This window comes from Atractosteus spatula, chromosome 4 (assembly GCF_055471065.1).
Source record: "Atractosteus spatula isolate fAtrSpa1 chromosome 4, fAtrSpa1.hap1, whole genome shotgun sequence".
NCBI lineage: Eukaryota > Metazoa > Chordata > Actinopteri > Semionotiformes > Lepisosteidae > Atractosteus > Atractosteus spatula.
Genome location: NC_142709.1, coordinates 8,300,179 through 8,319,063, shown reverse-complemented (window position 1 = coordinate 8,319,063; position 18,885 = coordinate 8,300,179). Strand labels below are relative to the sequence as shown.

General features: G+C 42.3%; 1 protein-coding gene across 3 annotated transcripts; it reads right to left on the bottom strand.

Annotated features, from left to right (window-relative positions):
• Positions 1–44: 44 nt before the first annotated feature.
• On the bottom strand, positions 45–15,830 carry rcbtb1 (regulator of chromosome condensation (RCC1) and BTB (POZ) domain containing protein 1). 3 transcript variants are annotated; one of them, XM_088914464.1, is made up of 12 exons: positions 15,716–15,830; positions 13,351–13,531; positions 12,672–12,822; positions 11,809–11,975; positions 10,567–10,725; positions 9,351–9,458; positions 8,291–8,433; positions 6,157–6,350; positions 5,070–5,196; positions 4,170–4,321; positions 3,753–3,883; positions 45–2,045 (listed from the first exon to the last, which is right to left on the bottom strand). In XM_088914464.1, exons 2-12 carry the CDS (start codon positions 13,474–13,476, stop codon positions 1,905–1,907), a joined length of 1,599 nt encoding a protein of 532 aa, XP_088770590.1. In that variant the 5' UTR covers positions 13,477–13,531; positions 15,716–15,830; the 3' UTR covers positions 45–1,904. The 3 variants fall into 3 exon arrangements, with proteins under 3 accessions (XP_088770590.1, XP_088770588.1, XP_088770589.1); XM_088914462.1 differs by having other exon boundaries at positions 15,720–15,798; XM_088914463.1 differs by having other exon boundaries at positions 6,157–6,347; positions 15,720–15,798.
• Between the last annotated feature and the right edge of the window lie 3,055 nt (positions 15,831–18,885).

Here is an 18,885-nt window from a genome sequence, read left to right as displayed (position 1 = left end):
AGGTAGTACTCTCAAGAGCTGAATTACCAACACATTAACATGCATTTTTTAATAAATCAATGCTTTAATTTGGTCACAGCAATAATACACACTACTTACCCACAAATAACACAATAAAGGCAACATAATAATACTGTGCTCAATCCTGTCAAATCAACTATATGCTTTTTATGCACACCGAAAATGGTTTATTCAAGGTTCTTTTAAAAAATAAAAGATAAAAAAAGGTTTCAGTACATTCAATGAAGATGCAGTGAAGTCATTCAAAAACAAATTGGAAAATACCATGATCCACATCAAAGTATTACATATTAGAGAAAAAACCATGCTAAGCTGCTCTTCACTCTTAAGATCTTAAAACAGATCTCCTGAAGCCATATTTATGCTTATTAAATTAATAACTGGGCTTAATAATTGTTTCGTTTTCTTAATGGTGCTACAATACATGGATTATTAAAGACATGTTTAACACTATTACATTATCCTTAGTTCTTATACTTCATTATTAGTAAAATAAAGGAATGCTTGACTAAGTGCTATTTTTTCCCCACACAATAGCAATTTTCAGTCTTTCTCATTTATACTTTTTGATTGTGGACTGTATGATCCAATTGCATGTGAATGTGGTTACTATTTCTATACTGCTCAATGTGCACACCCTTATTTTACATTATGTTAATACAAGGTCATCAAAAATACATTTTCTTAGAAGAATATTTTTGTGTGGATTTCATAACATTTCATGTCCATTTTTCTGAGGTGTGTAGCTTGCAAGCCAGTTCCTCAAACTATTGGCGCAAGCCTACTGTGAAATGTCATGATGTTAAGCCCATTTAAAGAACTTGTCCTGTTTACTGCATGCTTCTATGCTTTCTGTAGCATGCCTCTCAAAACATGCGTATTTATATTCAAGCCATAACTTATGCATTGACCTACTATAAAGAGACAATGATTACACTCAGGAGAAACTCTATAAAAAGATTCATTATCCACAGATGGACTGAAGATGCCAAATGTCTGCTAAAATCCCTGAGGTTCTTCAAGACTCTTATATGGAGAGCTGTAGTCATACCACTGTTAAACTGGTGACAGCTTACCTCAGCAGATCATGCAAAGGTAATAAGATAGTATCCAGGTAAAACTCTAAAGAGTATTGGGATTATTTCTCTTGCGCACATATGCGATTGCTACCACAGATTAAGTGCAAATAATCTTTCAGGTCAGGTTATTCTATCCTTATACTGGCTCTCGCATACAGACATTTTACAAGCTTTAGAACAGATTACCCCCAAAGGGGGATATTCTTTAGCTATTTATTCTATCTTCAGCTATTCTTTCTTTTTTAAGCAACTATGAACATCAGTCAGCCAAAGCAGATGTACTGCAAATAAAACCTTTTTAACCTTTTAAACTAGCAATCACCTCCCAAGAGGGACAGCAAGTATAACAACCAGCAAACTAAGACAAAAGGACTATGAACACGGCTCAGCCTGTGTTCAGGGGCTCCACTCAAGCCATCTCTAAATACCACATCATACTTACTCTATTGAGAAATTATGGGGAAAATATTTTATATACCATGTGCTTAAACTGTAAGATATAGCACTATCAAAATAGATTTTTTTCTGAACAAAAAAAACATCCTGCTCGTGTTCTGTGAACATTCCCTTGATGAAGAATGTGTTTGCGTGCAGTAACTCCAAGATACACAGTTGATCCAGCTCATTCACGGATCTGCGTTTGATATTTAACACATCCCTCAGCAGAGGGATAATGACAGTATTTGTAACCTTCTTCACATGCAGCTGTACTTCAGTGGAGTAACAGGCACCTAGAGTCACGGCTGGAGACTCCTGTGGTAAATATAGTCTTCCTTTGTAAAACGGCACTCATGAGAAGCCAATTCAGTTTTTAAAGGCTCCACATTTGCTGGCTTTGGAAATGAATTCCTTCAGTAGTGCCCCATCGATCTGCCAGAACGCTGCAGTCTGAGTGACTTCTGTCAAGTGATTGACACAAAACTTGAAGCAAAACTCTTCCAAATCCTATACACAAAACAAGAAACATGATCAGAATACCACAGCTTCCGTTTTCTAAATCTACAGTACCACAGATGCTAAATTATATATCTCATGGTCTCAATTTATGTTGACTACCCTCAGTGTTTGAAACTGCCAAATTTGTGTGTTTCTCACATCTCATCCTGCTGCTCCAAACCCCACAACCCCAGGGGTGGGAATCTCTAGACAACTAACGATTTCGATTCAGGGTGCTACAATGCGATTATAAACCGATTCTCGATGCATCTCGATTTTTTTCTATACATAATGATTTTTTTTCTTACTGTGTGACTGGAGTACGCAAGACACGAGCTGCCATTCATCTGTGATGTAGTGTGCGGTAATAGTGATATAGGATTCTGTTGCAATGGATGTCCACGCATCACGGGTTATTGCCACCCTATTTGCTCTATTCAATGATTCCAAATTGAGTTTTGGTGTCGTTTTAGAGAGTTTTGGTATTGCCGTTTCACTAAAGCGACGCGGAGACGGTATGTTGTACCTCGGCTCCAGTGTTCGCAACATTAAGCGAAAGCCCAGGTTTTCAAGAACGGCACAGGGGCGCGAATCTTTTTCGATAAAACTTGCTCTAGACCTGGCGATTCGCTTCACCCTTTCCGAACTATGTGGAAGCTTTGACACGTGCTCGAGGGCTCTCTGTTCGGCAGTTTTTCCTCCAACTCCGGATGGAAACGTGAAATGTGATTTCGCACGTTCGCCATATTCCCGAAATATTTTATCTTGGTATGACACAGTTTGCACACGGCATGGCTCTTATCCAGTTCATTTTTACCTTTTACTTCATAAAACCCAAAATGTACCCATAAGATGGCTTTCCAAGCGGAGGGTGCAGGCCGGAGTTTATCCATCTTCACAAAGCGGTAGCTTAGCTTAGTTCAAATGTAAGCATGGCGCACTTGTTAACCTATACATCTTCATGTTTCACCACACAATTAGTTTAGTCTTAACCCCAAAAAACTAAACCTTTATTATTTGCTCTATTTGTCCTTTACGTTGTATTGTTTTTATCTGAAATGTTTAGTACTGTGCATATTAAAAAAAAACATTAAAAGATCGATTATGGAGTTTTGTGCATCGATGCAGAATCGTACAAGAGAGAATCAAGATGCATCTAAGAATCGATTTTCTTTCCCCACCCCTGGTGGAGAATGAAGAAGTGTAGCCCAAGTCCTCCAACCTGTCCAACTCTGAGCCACTCGCCTCTGTGTATGTCACAGGCAACACAGGTCCGTCACAGAAGTTCAGAGCCTTCACAGACAGCACCGCGTGCCTGCAAGTACCCAGGAGGCCACAGTGGTCACTCTGTCACCGAGGATGAGCTCAAACAATTTAACACAACCCATTAGAAAGGAGTACATGGTCAAAGAGACTAATACTCCTTTGCATACATCAAGTTAAAACAAGCAACCATGGGCATCTGTTTTGCCCTTATTTGGGCTCAACACCAAGGTAGAACTGTATCTTGATGGCTAATATGTTCCTGGAATGAACTGCTCTCCAAAATTCAGATGTTTTTAAGAACAAACAAAAAGTCATTTTGGAATATTATGGGACAGACAGAATAAATTACTTCATAATGGACCATAAAAGATAGTTAAACTGTCATAGGACATGGATAGTCATGCAGAGTAGCCACTGCTTGTGTTGCAGCAAAGAAACATCAGAACTTACCTCGGCGTCGTATCTGACTGCAGCAGAGAGCAGGGAGAAGGCATTCTCCACAGTGATGCCTCTCTTGATAATGTGCTGGCACAGCTTCTTCAGGCGGTTCTCACAGTAGGACGTGGCCAGATCCAAGAGTCCTGTAATTAACAGCGTTGAGGGAGGTTTCTAACGGGGTAAAGAATCGAGCAGCAAATAAGGCAGAATCACTAGGGGTATTTTAATATTCTGAAAACGGAAGCTTTAAAGAGAATTTAACTGAAAGATTTTTTTTTTCCCCCAATTTCAGGCACGAACATATTCAGGCATACTAAAACAAATTAATTTTAATACTCAAGACGGTATAATGCTACAGTATGACTATCACATCTGGTAGGTTTTCAGAAAGAAAGAGCTTCAGAATCCTCTGCAGTCAGTGAACCTCACCAATGGCATCTTCTGGAGGGAGATCGACATTGTCAGTGTAAAGGTACTCCAGAAATGAGCGATACACAGGGTAAGAAAACTGGTCAATTTCAATCACTTCCTTCATGTCTTCATTCCAGTGGGACTGAAACATGGAGCGGAAGTGCTCACACCTGCACAGAACAAACAGCAAGACATGAGCAGATAATTAAAAATAAGCCTTCAGTTTGCAATGGAAAGCAGATACCTAAACTACTCCTGTTTCATAGCACCTTCTTCTACAGATAAATTACGCCCTTAATCCTAACAATGTTAACATTGTGGGTGGGGGCCACTACTCTGCTACAAATATCTAAACGGATATTCAGGGTGTAGCTCTACAGCTTAAAGAGATTCTGGTCCCAAATCACAAACACCCCTGTTCTTTTCTCAGTCCCTGTGCAATAAGTTCTTTCAGATCAGTATTTTATTACTGAATAATTTACTCAATGTACCCATTCAACAACTGACTGACCCAACAACTGAACCAATTCACAATGTGTATACAGACAGAATAAGTTGCCCACAGGCTGACTGTGTGACCGTCGCGGTTCCGCGCGGGCTCGTGCCCTCCGCCGCTCCACCCCACAGCACCTGGGGGGCGAACCCGGGTCTCCGGCGTAACGCACCAGGGAACCAGCCGAGTGAGCTAAAGGAGACCTCCCTCAGCCCAGGCGGCTGAGGTCCCTGCTACGCGCAGGGAGGGCGCCGACGTCACCATGCCCAAACTAGCTCCGCTACACCTGGCAAGTGTTATATTCCAGATGTATTTTGTATATTCCCCAACCACCTTAGACTCATCCATCTTTTGAAAGTAAAACACTTGTTACCACTTGTCTGGCATTGTTGAAAAAAGGAAAGACACTTTCTCAAGGACATTACCTTATCTTTAAAACGGCTTTGTGAACATGAATGTATTTCCCATCAACGCTAAACTTGAGGTCAGAGGTTTCAGGGCTATCAAATTCCTTCTTCAAAGACTGTGCGACTGTCAAGAAGTCATCGTGCTCTGGAACAAAAAGTCACAGAAAACACATAAGCAAGGATTTCCTCTTCCTTTTTTACAAATGTGAACCTTTATAAGATATCAATATTTTACTTAGATTTACTTTATCAGTCTACAGCCTGAAACGTGAGCTTTATAGCAGGGACCTATGGCATTCACAGAAATAATACAACAGGGCCCTTGAAAAGCTCTGAACTCCCTAACTTATCATCTTTGAGTATCTCACAAGCAGCTCAGTGCTACTGAAGCAAAATGTACAATTTCTTTGAAGTGGCGCAATAGTCATGTCAAGTCATTTACCAAACTGCTTTATACCATACAGTGTCGTGGGAAGCTGGAGCCTACCTGGCAAGCAACAAAAGCAAGGCAGGGTACACCCTGGACAGGGCGCCAGTCCATCGGAGGGCAAGTATAAGCCCATCATACATGAGGACAATATGGAGGCCACGGTAAAGGCCGAGGGGGGAAATTTGGCCAGGACACCGGGATAACTCCCTACTGTTATCGAGAAATGCCCGGGGATCTTAACCACTGAGAGTCAGGACCTCAGTTTAACGTCTCATCCGAAAGACAGCACCCACTACAGTATAATGTCCCCGCCACTATACTGAGGCATTATGACCCACACAGACCGCAGGGTGAGCGCCCCCCACTGGTCCCACTACACCACTTCCAGCAGCAGCCATAGCCTCCCAGGAGGTCTCCCATCCAGATACTCACCAGACTCACACCTGCTGAACTTCAGTGGGCTGCCAGATGAGAGCTGCAGGGTGATATGGCTGCTGGCTGTGGCACAATAGTGACAAATTGGTTTCTTTCACCCTACTTTGTTTTAAGCCTTCTTTTTAGGTCTGATTTAAAAGGAGCGCTGCTGCTGTCGGTGCAGGTTTGGAGAGGCTGCCTTTTCGCACGAGCAGCCCAGACAGGCCCTGTGCCCTCTGCCCCGCCCCCCGGCGCCCTTACCAACAGACAGGAGGCGCCACATGACGGCCGGGGTAGCGAAGCAGGCGAAGATGTCGTCGGTGCAGGAGAAATGAGTGAGGTGGGGCAAGACCACGGACTGCCCCCGGCACTGTCCCCACATGTACACCTGGCCGCTCTGCGTCTTGGCCGCCGAGGTGTGGGCGGAGTGGCAGGCGGCGATCTCCACGATCCTGCTGGAGGAGGAGCAGCTGGTGAGCAGCTGTTCGACCGTCCCCCGCTCTCTCGCTGTGTCACTCACACAGATCCACCCCCACTTCCTGAGCCCAAGTTTAATATGAATTGTAACAGTGCGGGAGTGGGAGGAGCTGCAGCGAACACTGGTAAGAGTCGACGCCCCGTCTGAGGGGGCGGAGGCACCGGTGAGGGGTTAGCAAACCCCCCCCCAAAAAAACCACAAGGGGGGGGGGGAAAGAAAAATGTGCCACTGTGCACTGCGGCGTCCAGACTGGACTTACCCTATTTAACAGGGTCCAGGCTGGGAAAAAGAAGCACCTGGCACAGAAATATCCAGACTGGACTGACCCTATTTAAAGGGGTCCAGTCTGGAAGAACAGGGAGCGCAAGGCCAACCTGAGAACTCAACTGTCCCGGTGAGAGATACACAGCGGCCCAGGCGAAAAGAAAAAGAAAACAAGGAAAAACGTGGCCTTAACGCTCTCATCACAGCCCCCTCCGGGACTGTCGCTGGAAGACTCTCCCCTTGCGGGGGTCTGCTCACCCCTCCGGGGAGGTGCTCAGTGTGTCTTAAAGGGCCTCAGAGCTGCAGCTTGTCCTTAATCAGCCAAGGCAGCTGTGGTTGCTAAGGCAACGCGTCCCCCTTATCCAGGGCTCCGCCTCCACACAGAACACGCCCCCGCATAATGCCGCAGAATCGAAAAATACATTTCCTGTTTTCATTAATTATATACAGGAAATCAAGCAGCTAAATCCCCCCCCCAATCTTACAGTGAAATATTATGAAAAATCATGGTATGAATTAAGTTGTTAGGTTTGCATTTCTGCTGATAGAAACTAAGCTTCTTACTCACATTCCTAGGATTTTATTATCTGAGCCAAGGTTATAAATCAGTTCACAATGTACTTCCAGGTTGCAGAAGCAAGAGCTGCTTGCAGCTTCTGAAACACTGACCTGAAAAGTTTTTAATCCTTTTTTTCTCACAACAGGTCTCTTTATATTGTTGTCTTTGATCTTTGTTCTTTTTGAGTTATCACTTACGCGACCTGTTTTGTTACTCGTTGTAACAAAATTGCACAACAACAGATCATACTGTAACTCCAACAAAAACTTTTATACATTAACTTTGGGATTGTTCTGCAAATTCACTCGGACTCTCCAAAATTCAGCTTCCATGTTGTGCATCAACTCTTACAAAATAGTCCAAAGACTTCACAGCAAAATAACCACTTATTGCCATTTTATGGAGTTTGGAAAACAAGATTATAATAAAGGCTCAAGTGTGAATAGACTGCTCTACAGAACTGCTTTCAGTCTCATTCTATTCTTATTATAATACCCAGAGCATGCTGAACACAAAGCAAGCTCCACACCACAAAAGAAAACAACAGCAGATCATTCTAGATTAAACTTTTGTGTCTGAACAGTAGAGATTATTGTAGAATTATTACTGTTAGATGTATAAATGTACTATATGTCCTTCAAGGGTAGACTATAACACTGAGTATTCAAATAAAATATTAGAATTACTTTCTACTTCCCTTTGAATTATTGTGGGAGCTGAATTCAATATTTTCAGCCTGTCAACACTATGCAGTACTGAGCATAAAATAAAACGTTTTGCTCCACACCACCTGACACAGCACCACGTTTCTTTTTGGCTGTTGTGCTACGTGAGACTTCGTAACCCAGTAACCCAGAATAGTCATTGCTCCAAAAGTGATGGCTGCTTTTCACAAAGTCATGAGTGAGATGCTCCAAGTCTGATTTAAAAACCCCTTTTGTGATAAAAATCCTCTTTTGCTTCCCAGTGCCCTTTCACCTGTGGAACTTCCTCCTTGTGAACACCAGACGTCCGCTCCGACGCCGATGTCTGAGTGAGCCCCTCTAAGAGCAGGGCTGGTAGCCGTCACCTTTGACTTTGCACAACATCCTTACCTTTCCTTGTCTGTCATTATCTGCACAGGGCTAAGCTGGTTACTCTTATTGCCAGTGCCCAGCTGCCCATAGGTGTTAGCTCCCCAGGCATACAGCAAGCCCTCATCTGTTAGTGCTAATGAGTGCGCATAGCCAGACGCAATCTGAAAATCAAACGTTAAAGACCATTAGAATGTCCACAACAGAGGGCAGCAAGTGGCTCAACTATAAATACATTACGCTGTACGCAGCAAGACATAAGCGAAAGTAGCCCTAGTCATAGGCAGTAACCAAATGGAAGAAGATATGAGCATGTGGCAAAAAAGTGGTATGACATGCTGTGCTCGGGTAACTCCTGCACACAATAAAACAACAAATTAATTCTGGAAGTACTGTAAGGTTAATGTAAAAGAGAAAGTAAGATCTTCCGTAAAGAAGATTTTTTATATAAATTGTTATGAACAAGTAAGAACTATGACTTCAGTTAATGTTTTGATGTAGTAGTCCTGCTCAATTTTTGGCATTTTCATAAAAAATGTACTAGTTTCGCCAGTTACAGAAGTTCTACCGAGGGTATTTTCAAACAATCATTATAAAATTTACAATAAAAAAACATGTTTAGACTCCCCATCTTCTTCAGTGTCACCACTGATCACAACACATCCAGTACACTGTAAGAAGAGAACCTGCTCCTCTTAGCCATTTCATGTCAGCCCTGGCCGTCAAAGGCTGAGTGACTGCGAGCTTGGGCAATATCCAGTTACTGTGCTTTGTTGAAATGCAGACAATTGCTGTACTTGTCCGTGCCCGAGGGGTGGAAAGTGCAAGAATAATATAAGCTAGAGGGAATAAAGGTCTGATACAATACGCTCTCTAGCGCCTGTGTTGGAAAGGGAGCTCTAAATCTAGAATGGTGCTCCAGCACATTGATGCAGCTGGTTTGTTCAGGGGGGTCCGTCACCGTCTCGGGTTTGGAGAGGAGTGGAAGTGTGGTGTTGCCAAGGAACGCGTACTGTATGTTTAAGAAGCGCTGTAACGTCATCGGATAATGGACAGCGTGCCGGGGCTACTGCCATCTTACCTGAAGGACACAGACGCCCTGCAGAGCTACCAGGCGACAAGGGGTCAGCTGGTTGCCATTGTTGCCCAGACCCAGCTGGCCGTTCCCATTGTAGCCCCAGCCGTACACCTGAAGCACAGAGACGGGTCCTCAGCTCTCCGTACGAACACGCGCTTCAGTCAGACCAGCACAGGCTCAGCAGAGCCACTCTCGTGCGCACAGGGAATTGACAGAACCCACGTCAAGCAGTGGGAAACAAGCAATTTCTAAGCCTGAAAAACGTTAGCATTTCCTGTATGAACCCATAATACAGACAACATTACCACAAGTTTCAACAATTAATCTATCCCAACACACACAGAGTCCTTTTCACTCCAGAGGTTTTAGGTCATACAACAGCTCGTCTACAGCAAGCAGTAACAACCTAACTTCACAATTAAATGATCATTGGAAACCACTAACCACTGGAATTGTGGGAAAATTACTGTCATGCCTAACAATATTCTCAGAATATAAAGATTACAAATGAGAGAAGGCCTGTTTGTTAGTTAATAGATAAGTGACCCAAGGACCAGATCCAGCTGGTACTTGAAAGGAACCAGGGTTTCAGCTGCAACAACATGGCTGGGTAGCTTGTTCCATGCTCCCACATTCCTTTGTGTAAATAAAGGCATTTCCACATAGTTTCTTGTTACCTTATGACTTCTAATATGTGAATTAACTTCAACAGTTATCCTTATCAAATATTTCAAACTATTAACTTAATTAGGAAACTGGTTAGTGGATTGTATCAAGATGCCAAACTGAGCCCACCTTCGTTATTGTGGCTGGGAATAACCAGGCACCCTTTTCAAACTTTCCCCAGGGTGTACCAAGACATCTCAGATTTTGTCCTAACATTATGAGATGTCACTGAGGTGAAGCACTTCCAGCCCCAAGCCAAACCAAACTAGTTATCCTGACAGTTTGCTTCTGTACCACACAGTAGGACTTATGAAGGACATAACGTATAAAGGGCCCGTCCATGAAGGGGATTCAAAGGAGATTCCTTCTAGGGGAAAAATAAATAAATAAAACAAATCACAAGACCCACATATTTTACTCCACCTACATAAAAACCTCAATCTGAATTCCTTTTAGGACACTGATGCAGAGAAAAACTGTTCTGGTGGACAGTTCTGCTTCCTGAATTTCAACACAATCTCAAGACAGTGATAACAGTGTTCAGACAGCCTACCTCTCCATTGTCTATTACTGCCATAGAGGACGTCTGGCCACAGGTGATGCTGACCACGATTTTGTTTTGCAGGCAGCTGGATACCTTACGAGGCGTCGGCTGATTAGCTGTAGATCCCGATCCGACCTGGCCACAGTTGTTGTAGCCCCACGCATATACCTGGAAATTCACGAACCAAGCAAGTTTATATCCGAAGTTCACAAACGCATGGAGTGGCCCCCGCCTTTCTCACTCATCATGTAAACCTGCTGATCTGTGACCAGCTCCCACTGCAATATCGTATATAATGGCACTGTAATGCTGAAGAAAAACAATTATAAAAGGTTTAGATATTAACGACTGCAACTGTTCAGGTCTTTGTAGAACACATGCCGTTGCATTTGCCCTTTTGCTAGATTATTTAAGTGGTAATATAGACCCTGGTTTCAATGCCCCTGATGACCCCTCTGCATTAAAAAGTGCAAAAGAGAATTGACAACTTTCACATTTAGTTTTTCCACAAAAGAGGACTTCTACGAATAAAGCTACTGGCCGATACAACACAGACATGAAAAACGACGCATGACGAAAAAATAAAAGAATAAAAGGCTATAGTCAAATTTCAAATAGACAGAACACACTCCCTACAATAAAGAGTCTGTTAATGCATGCTGTCCCTCAGCTAGATCAGTTTGGATGTTAGGACTGGAACAGACCGGGCAGATTTGAATATACTGATATGCTACAGTAAATGGGGCAAGAAGCTATTCAAACATAAGCAAATTCCTTGAAGTCCATTATTGTATGAAACTTTGAGGTCTTTTGAAGTGTTACCCAGGTAACGAGTTCCAAAAGAGTAAAAATGCCAGTCACATGCGAACACTGAAAATGTTAGGTAAGAAACAATGATTTGGAAATATTTAGAACTGAATTCTGTTAGAATTCTTAAAGCAAGAAGCAGGTTTTAACACACTAGAAATCAATAATATGTGTTAAGCACAAACTTAATAGATTAGTTGGATCTTCAAAGTTCAAGTAACATGACAAATGGCAAAATTTAGGCTGTTAAATATAAAAAATGCTAAGGTCTTAGGTCACGCAACCAAATCTATGTAGACGTCTGTCTCATGGGTCTTCATGTCTCCTATACATATCCAGCTTCCCTATACTTTTTTTGTTTTTTTGTACCACCTACTCCGTGCACTGAGAGTAAATGAATCAAGTTCAAAAACAGAAACGGACAGCGGCCATAACCAGTCTCACCTCACCATCAGATGTCAGTGCCATAGAGTGATGGGAACCACAGGCCACCTCCATCACCTTCTTGTTCTGCATGTTGGCAGACACCTGCACTGGCGAAACCACTGGGTTGGTGGTCCCATTCCCCAGCTGACTGTACCCATTGTGTCCCCAGGCATATACATCTCCATCTGCAGACCACGGAGAAAAGGACTCAAATTCGACTACAGCACCCCAAAACACAGCGCAAGAATTCAGAGGCGTAAAAAAATAAAACAAAGCAGGAAGGCTCTTAACTGACCGAAAAAAAAGCTATAGTCTGCTCCTAATACAAAGAAGACTGCTGGTCCATCTATTTAACCTCTGGAAGTCTATATACACGAGATGTGTTGTATTATTAGATTCATCTTGAGGGTAGGACTGCAAAAGATAATGATAGTGTGAAGTCACAGTTGTGTTGGAGTGGGGTTATGTGTAGAGATATGTGAATATTGCTAGATTTACATCCTGTAAAATTCTCCAGAACATGCAAGAACAGGAACTCTGAAGCATGGTAATACCGATGTAATTTAGGCCATGCCACTCAGTGACCGCGGTATGTTCTAAATAAGGAAGCAAAACCAGTCAGACACCAGGGACTGGGCTGTAACAAGCACAGTTCCATATTCCAGTTCACATCGAAGCCCCGCCGTTCTTACTTCATACTCAGTGTGAAGAGATGCTACTGTTTGTCTGAGTCCAACAAGAAATAGCTTGAAACACGAACACGCCTTAGGCAGTTCATGGACATATTTGGAAACTGCAGGTCCATTTTAACCAAACGGCTGTAAAAAGGGGGACAATAGAGACATATAATTGAAATCCCAGGTGTGGAGAGACCTCAGTACCGTCAGTGGCGAGAAGCACATGTGGCCCAGTGCCGTAGCTCAGACTCGTGATCTTCTTCCCACACAGGCAGTCCAGTTTTTTTGGCACAATGGTGCTCTGACTGTCCCCTGTCCCGAGGCAGTTACTGCAGTTCAGTCCGAACACAAACACCTAGTGGGAATGTTTTTCACAAAAAACGTTAGATACGCAGACCACCTCGCAGAAAGCATCACAGCAATTCAAAAGAAGGTCTAAGGCAGCTCAAAATCACAAAGGATGTTAAGGAAATCAAGCTCGTTTCACTGGCTGGGGGCCTGTTCTCATTGTAGTAACTGAGGACAAAACAGGACAGCAGAGGAGCAGAACCAAAGCGAGACATTTTTTTTTTGGCAATTATTTTTTGGAGAAAAAAAAGTGTGTTGGGAGAGGAATACCAGCCTGGTGGAAAAACAAGAGAAGCGAATTAAATCACCCTCCGGAAAGTGACAGTGTTTAAACGACTAACACTCTGACGTATGAATCTGTGCCCCTTTGAAGCCAGACACTGCTCTTTAGACTTTATTACAAAGCATTGCATTTGAACTCCATGCAAGTAAACTAGGCAGTAAGTCTCAATTATAACCATTTTATTTAAAGTGTCCTCTTTATCTAAACATCCCCCATCACGCCAGTGTAGTGCCAGCGCCCCTGTCGTCCTACCTCATCCTCGTGAGTGATGTATATGGCTTCGTTAGCAGAGGTGCCGAAAACACAAGCCTGCCTGATGGAAGCGATCTCCTGTGGCGAGAGGAGAGTGAAGAGGGGCCATTTGCTGACATCCACCATGACTGCACCCTTCAAACACACCGGCCAGCGAGGGGAGACCACATTGCGACAGCACCTGCGGAGACACGCAGCTATGATCACCCCAGGGCAACGGAGGAGCACAAGGGTGCATGTCCCCCCACGGTCACGGTCATTTCCCACAGCAGATCGCCACTCGTGAGGTTTTAGGTACCGTCCTAAAAATTCTTAACAGTGAACACACATATCTCAATTCTAATGCTTGTAAGGCATGAAAGAGAGCTGCCTAGACCTGAAGTATCTACAGTGACATGGGTCTTGTGAGCTTTTTGCCATTATTAGCAAGCCTTTTAAGCAGCAGCCATATCATCCTGTAGCTCACTGCTGGTAACACCCTGAAGCTCAGCAAGTGTGAGCCTGGCCAGTACATGGATGGGAGACCTCCTGGAAAATCTAAGGTACTGTAGCTACTGGAAGAGGTATTAGTGGGGCCAGTAGGGGGGCACACACCCTGCTGTCTGTGAGTCCTAATGTCCCTGTATAGCAATGGGGACAATATACTGTTAAAAAGGTGCCTTCTTACAGGCACTTCTGACATTAAACCGAGGTCCTGACTCTCGGTGGTCACTAAAAATCCCAGTGTGTTTCTGGAAAAGTGTAGCGATGTTAACCCTGGTATTCTGGCTATATTTTCCTCTGGCCTTTACCAGTCACGTCCTCCTAATAATCCCATCTATTAACTGGCTTCATCACTCTGTTCTCCTCCCCACTGACAGCTGGTGTGTGGTGAGTGTACTGGCGCACTATGGCTGCCGTCACATTGTCCAGCTGGGGCTGCACATCGGTGGTGGTGGAGGGGATCCCCATTACCTGTACAGCACTTTAAGTGGAGTGTCCAGAAAAAGCATTACAATAAAGCTTAAATTTTTATATCTGCCTTAAAACAGAGAACTTAACTGGGTCTATTATATCAGACACTGAGGATCAGTTAATCGGGCCTGAGTTTTTTTCCCCACAGGCTAGCAGGATTAAAAATGCACTCTTACTAAATGACTTTTCTGGACATGAAATTGAAAATTAAAAATCCCGAAGGCCCACTCAGCTGTCTAAAGAAGTACCAGCACCAAGAAAATACAGGTCACAGGCCGAGCTGTCAGAGCCTTTCTGATGCGTGTTGCTAACCTGAGTGTTCTTCCATGCCATCTTAATCCCCCAAAATCGAGTATCTGCAAAGGTCAATTATTTTGCACCTGGCTTTGTTGTTTTTTTTTCATTCAGTTTATTAGAATAATATTAGAATTTGTGATTCCATTAAATTCCTGACCGACTCGCAAATACCTGAAAAAAATTCACATTTTCAACATGCACACGGGATATGTCTGTTTCACGTGTGCAGAAACCACCAGGCATGTACAAGACACATTCTAATGCAAGGGCGATTTTTTTTTACTGCAACCTGCAAATCCAAATAAAAACTGAGATCTTTAAATCCAGAATCAATGTTTTCAAGAAACTAATATTTTACCGAATATAGTTGCATTAAAAGTAATAATCTAAAAGGGCTTCGCGATCCATACAAAGTATACTATACTATGATTAATTACAAAGCCAATAAATCAGAGCAAGAAAGGAGGATAAAACTATCACTAACAGTAGAAAATATACCCAGAACGTTCATTTTAAAACCAGGGGCTATTCCGCTACAGCAGTGGTAGGATATTTGATTCACAAATTAAAACAGGATATTCTTGACGCAGTTACAATTACATAACTGATTTATTTGTATAAATTGAGTGACATTCACCTTGAAGGTGCCGCTTTATTTAAAACCCGTCTACAAGCAATGATAAGTTACTGCTTTATTCCCATACAGCATTATACAACAACAGCCACTAACTACATAAGGCATGTAAACGCCTATGTATTGAAATACAATATTTCTGGCGAAACTGGAAACGTCTATAGTTAAAATCAAACACTTAAACGACTAAGCCTAATTTTAAGACGAATTTTGACACACATCAAACCTGTACCTGTACTTGGAACGTAAAAGTATCAGAAGTCAAAACCTTTGTCAACAGCTGTGTTGAACAGCATCTGTATTCACCACGAAACAAGAGAATTGAGGAAAGGCACATTCAGCACTGCCAAAAAAACAAAAACAATGCAACACCTCAAGCTCAAAAACAAGGACCTTCCACAATGCTCTGTTGTCATCAGATAAACCACACCTGAAAATAAAGAGTACGGAAATGACATGCAAATGAATGAACAGTCGTACCTACATGAAATCCGAACTTCAGACGAGATTACCGAGACAGCAGCACTATTTTGCCACAGCGCTGTGAAAACGAAATAGGAACCGAGTCTGCAGGCCGGAATTAGTCGAGCAACTGCTCCGCTGGAGTGGGGGGTGACGTAATTGCACCGGATCACATGATCACAGCTAAACAACACTCCATTTTCTAACCTTTGTCTACACAGGGGTGCGGGGAAGCTGGAGTCTATCCTGGCAAGCCCTTGGGGGGGGGTCGCCTGTCCATCGGAGGTCACATGCGGCCACAAACACGCTTATATATTCACACCAGTCAAGTTTTATCCAGTTAAATTAGTGCTCTCTAAATTTCAGCATGAGCAGGATGATTTGTGTGTTTTTTTGTCGGGAATCTTTGGTGCATTTATTTGCTAGGTGTATGTTTGTGAAGTTGTTTTGGACGGACTTGCAAGAGTTTTGTTCGTAGGCAGTTAAAGGTGCTTTTTAGATTTAAAGATTTTGATATTTTATTGTACTATTTAATAGAAAATGTGGAAAAAGGGCATTTATTTATAGTAAATTTATTAGTCATTCTGGGTAAATTTCACATTCATAAATCAAAATGGTCTAATACTGCCCTTTTTAGTACTTTTGAGGTGGAGTTGAAATACTATTTAAATTCTATTAAAAAAATTAACAATGCTAAATCAAGGAAAACATTTGATATATGTAAAAAATACAATGTGATCACATAATTTACTTCATTACTTCTGGCAGTTAATTGTTTTTTTTCTGTTTTTTTCTCTTGTACCTGTTTCTGATCCTCTGGTTGTATTTGTATTTGTAAATTCTTTATACGTTTAATAAAAAAAATAAATCAATATTCCCACCAGTCAAGGCCCTGTTAAGGTGCAAATTGTAAAACTGAAAGACTCGTGTTCACGCCTCAAACGGCCGGTAAAAAGTAGTGTCTACTAGAAATTTGCCGGCGATTGTAAGGAGTGACGTGTATTGCACGCATTTAAGTTTGTGTATATCAAGAGCTGTAATAATTTTTTGTTTTTGCAAATAAAAAAGCCGTATGGGGGTTCAGGGGGGGGTACAAAGTTCCCCCAAAGAAACCCATGCAAACACACAAAACTCGCGCAGATAGCACCCCAGATCGCAGATCTGGAGCCCAGGGCCACACGCTGGGAGGCAGCAAAGTTACCCAGTGCATACCGCGCGCTAATTGAGATGGGGCTTTTAGACGAAACGAAATGTTATGGTTAAAACGGTGAAGAGCGTTTCAGCACCAGCCTGAGTGTTGCAGTTTAGTCTATGTGACACAATCTCATTTAAAACTAATCCTTATTCCTTAGTTTCTGCGATTACTTATTATATGCTTATAAATAATTATGTATTCATTTACAATTTATTAAAAATTCTGCTGAACTGGAGTTCAATAAGGAAGATAAAAAAAGTACTACAATAAGAAAGGGCTAAAAGTGTTCTTTGTTATGTGCTGTCCTTTAAATTATATCTTATTTTCCTTTAAAACTCTATGTAGAAGCTTTCAATTACCTGATACCACTAGTCATCTGTATGTCTTGAAATAATGAATAAAACAGTCTTGTTTTGTGTGGCGCAACCACTTTGGTGCTGCAAGGGTGAACAATCGAGTATCAAACAATTGATAGTTAATTTTTTTGTCAAATACCGTTGACAAAAAGTGTCAGCACAGACAAATAAAAATACAAACAAAAAAGAAACGAATAGCATTGGTCATCAGGCAAATTATCATGCATTTAAATTCTTGCCTATGTACATTATAGTTTTAATCATAATTTCTTACTCTTACATATCGTTTTTATGAAAACTCCACTCAAAGCGCTTTACAGGTAATGGGGACTCCCCTCCACCACCAATGTGCAGCCCCACCTGGATGATGTGATGGCGGCCAGAGTGCGCCAGAACGCTCACCACACACCAGCTAGGGGAGAAGAATGGAGTGAATTCATAAATGGGGATTATTAGGAGGGCAGGATTGGTAAAGGCCAGGGGGAAATCTGGCCAGGACACCAGGGTAACATCCTTCCTGTTTTCAAGAAACGCCCTGGGATTTTTAATGACCACAGAGAGTCAGGACATTGGTTTTACATCTCATCCGAAGAACAGTATCTTTCTACAGTATAGCGTCCCCGTCGCTATACTGGGGCATTCGGACCCACACAGACTGCAGGGTGAGCACCCCCTACTGGCCCTACTAACACCTCTCATAGCAGCAACCTTAGTTTTTCCCAGGAGGTTTCCCATCCAGGTACTGGCCAGGCTCACACCTGCTGAGCTTCAGTAGGCTGCCAGTTGTGAGTTGAAGAGTAATACAGCTGTCTAGCTAGTGTTGCTTAAACTTCCTGTCATCGAGAAACATCCTTTGCATATTACCAAACTAGTGGTGTTAGTGATTTCTTAATTAACCACTTCCTTCTGGATTCCATTATTTTTCATTTTAGGGTGCAGCTGAAAACAGTTCTGCTTTGCATCCAACACTTGCAAGATAATATTCCAGTTTCCTGCAACCCCTCACAAACATGGGAGACTTGCTTGTTATGGAATGATGGATAGAATGATGATCAAACACAGTCCCTAAAGTGGTCTTCTGTTGTTATTGTTGTTGGCTGTGGATTTTGAGGTACGCTCAAAAAGATCTCTGAACCTCATAAAGAAACACTGCAGCATTCATATGTGGAGCAAGTGTTGTTGTTTCTTTTTCAAAATGATCAAGAAAGATAAAAAAACACATCCAAAAACATATCTCAGAAGCCCATAAGGCTGTTATAAAATCGCAAACAGAATTTACTTTTTAATGTCCCTGCTTACCCTGTGGGAATATATTTAGATTCACATCTAACATTTTTCACTTTGAATTAAGCTGTTTCAATGAGATTAGTAAGAACCAAGCGATGTCAAATCATTTTTTAGTTCCATGGAATTGCAGAGGATTCCTTGCTAATGGAGAAGGCTTGGCAGGAGACAGACAGCAATATGACTTGATAATAAATGACGATGAGAATTACAATGCTTATTGATTGTTGTCAGGGAGTGACTGGGTGCACTCCCAGTCAATAATCTTGAGCCCATCATACAGTCACACACAGCTGAGCAACTTCCTTTGTGTGTAGCTTCGCTGTTAGTCAGTAGTATCACCATGAGAGGGC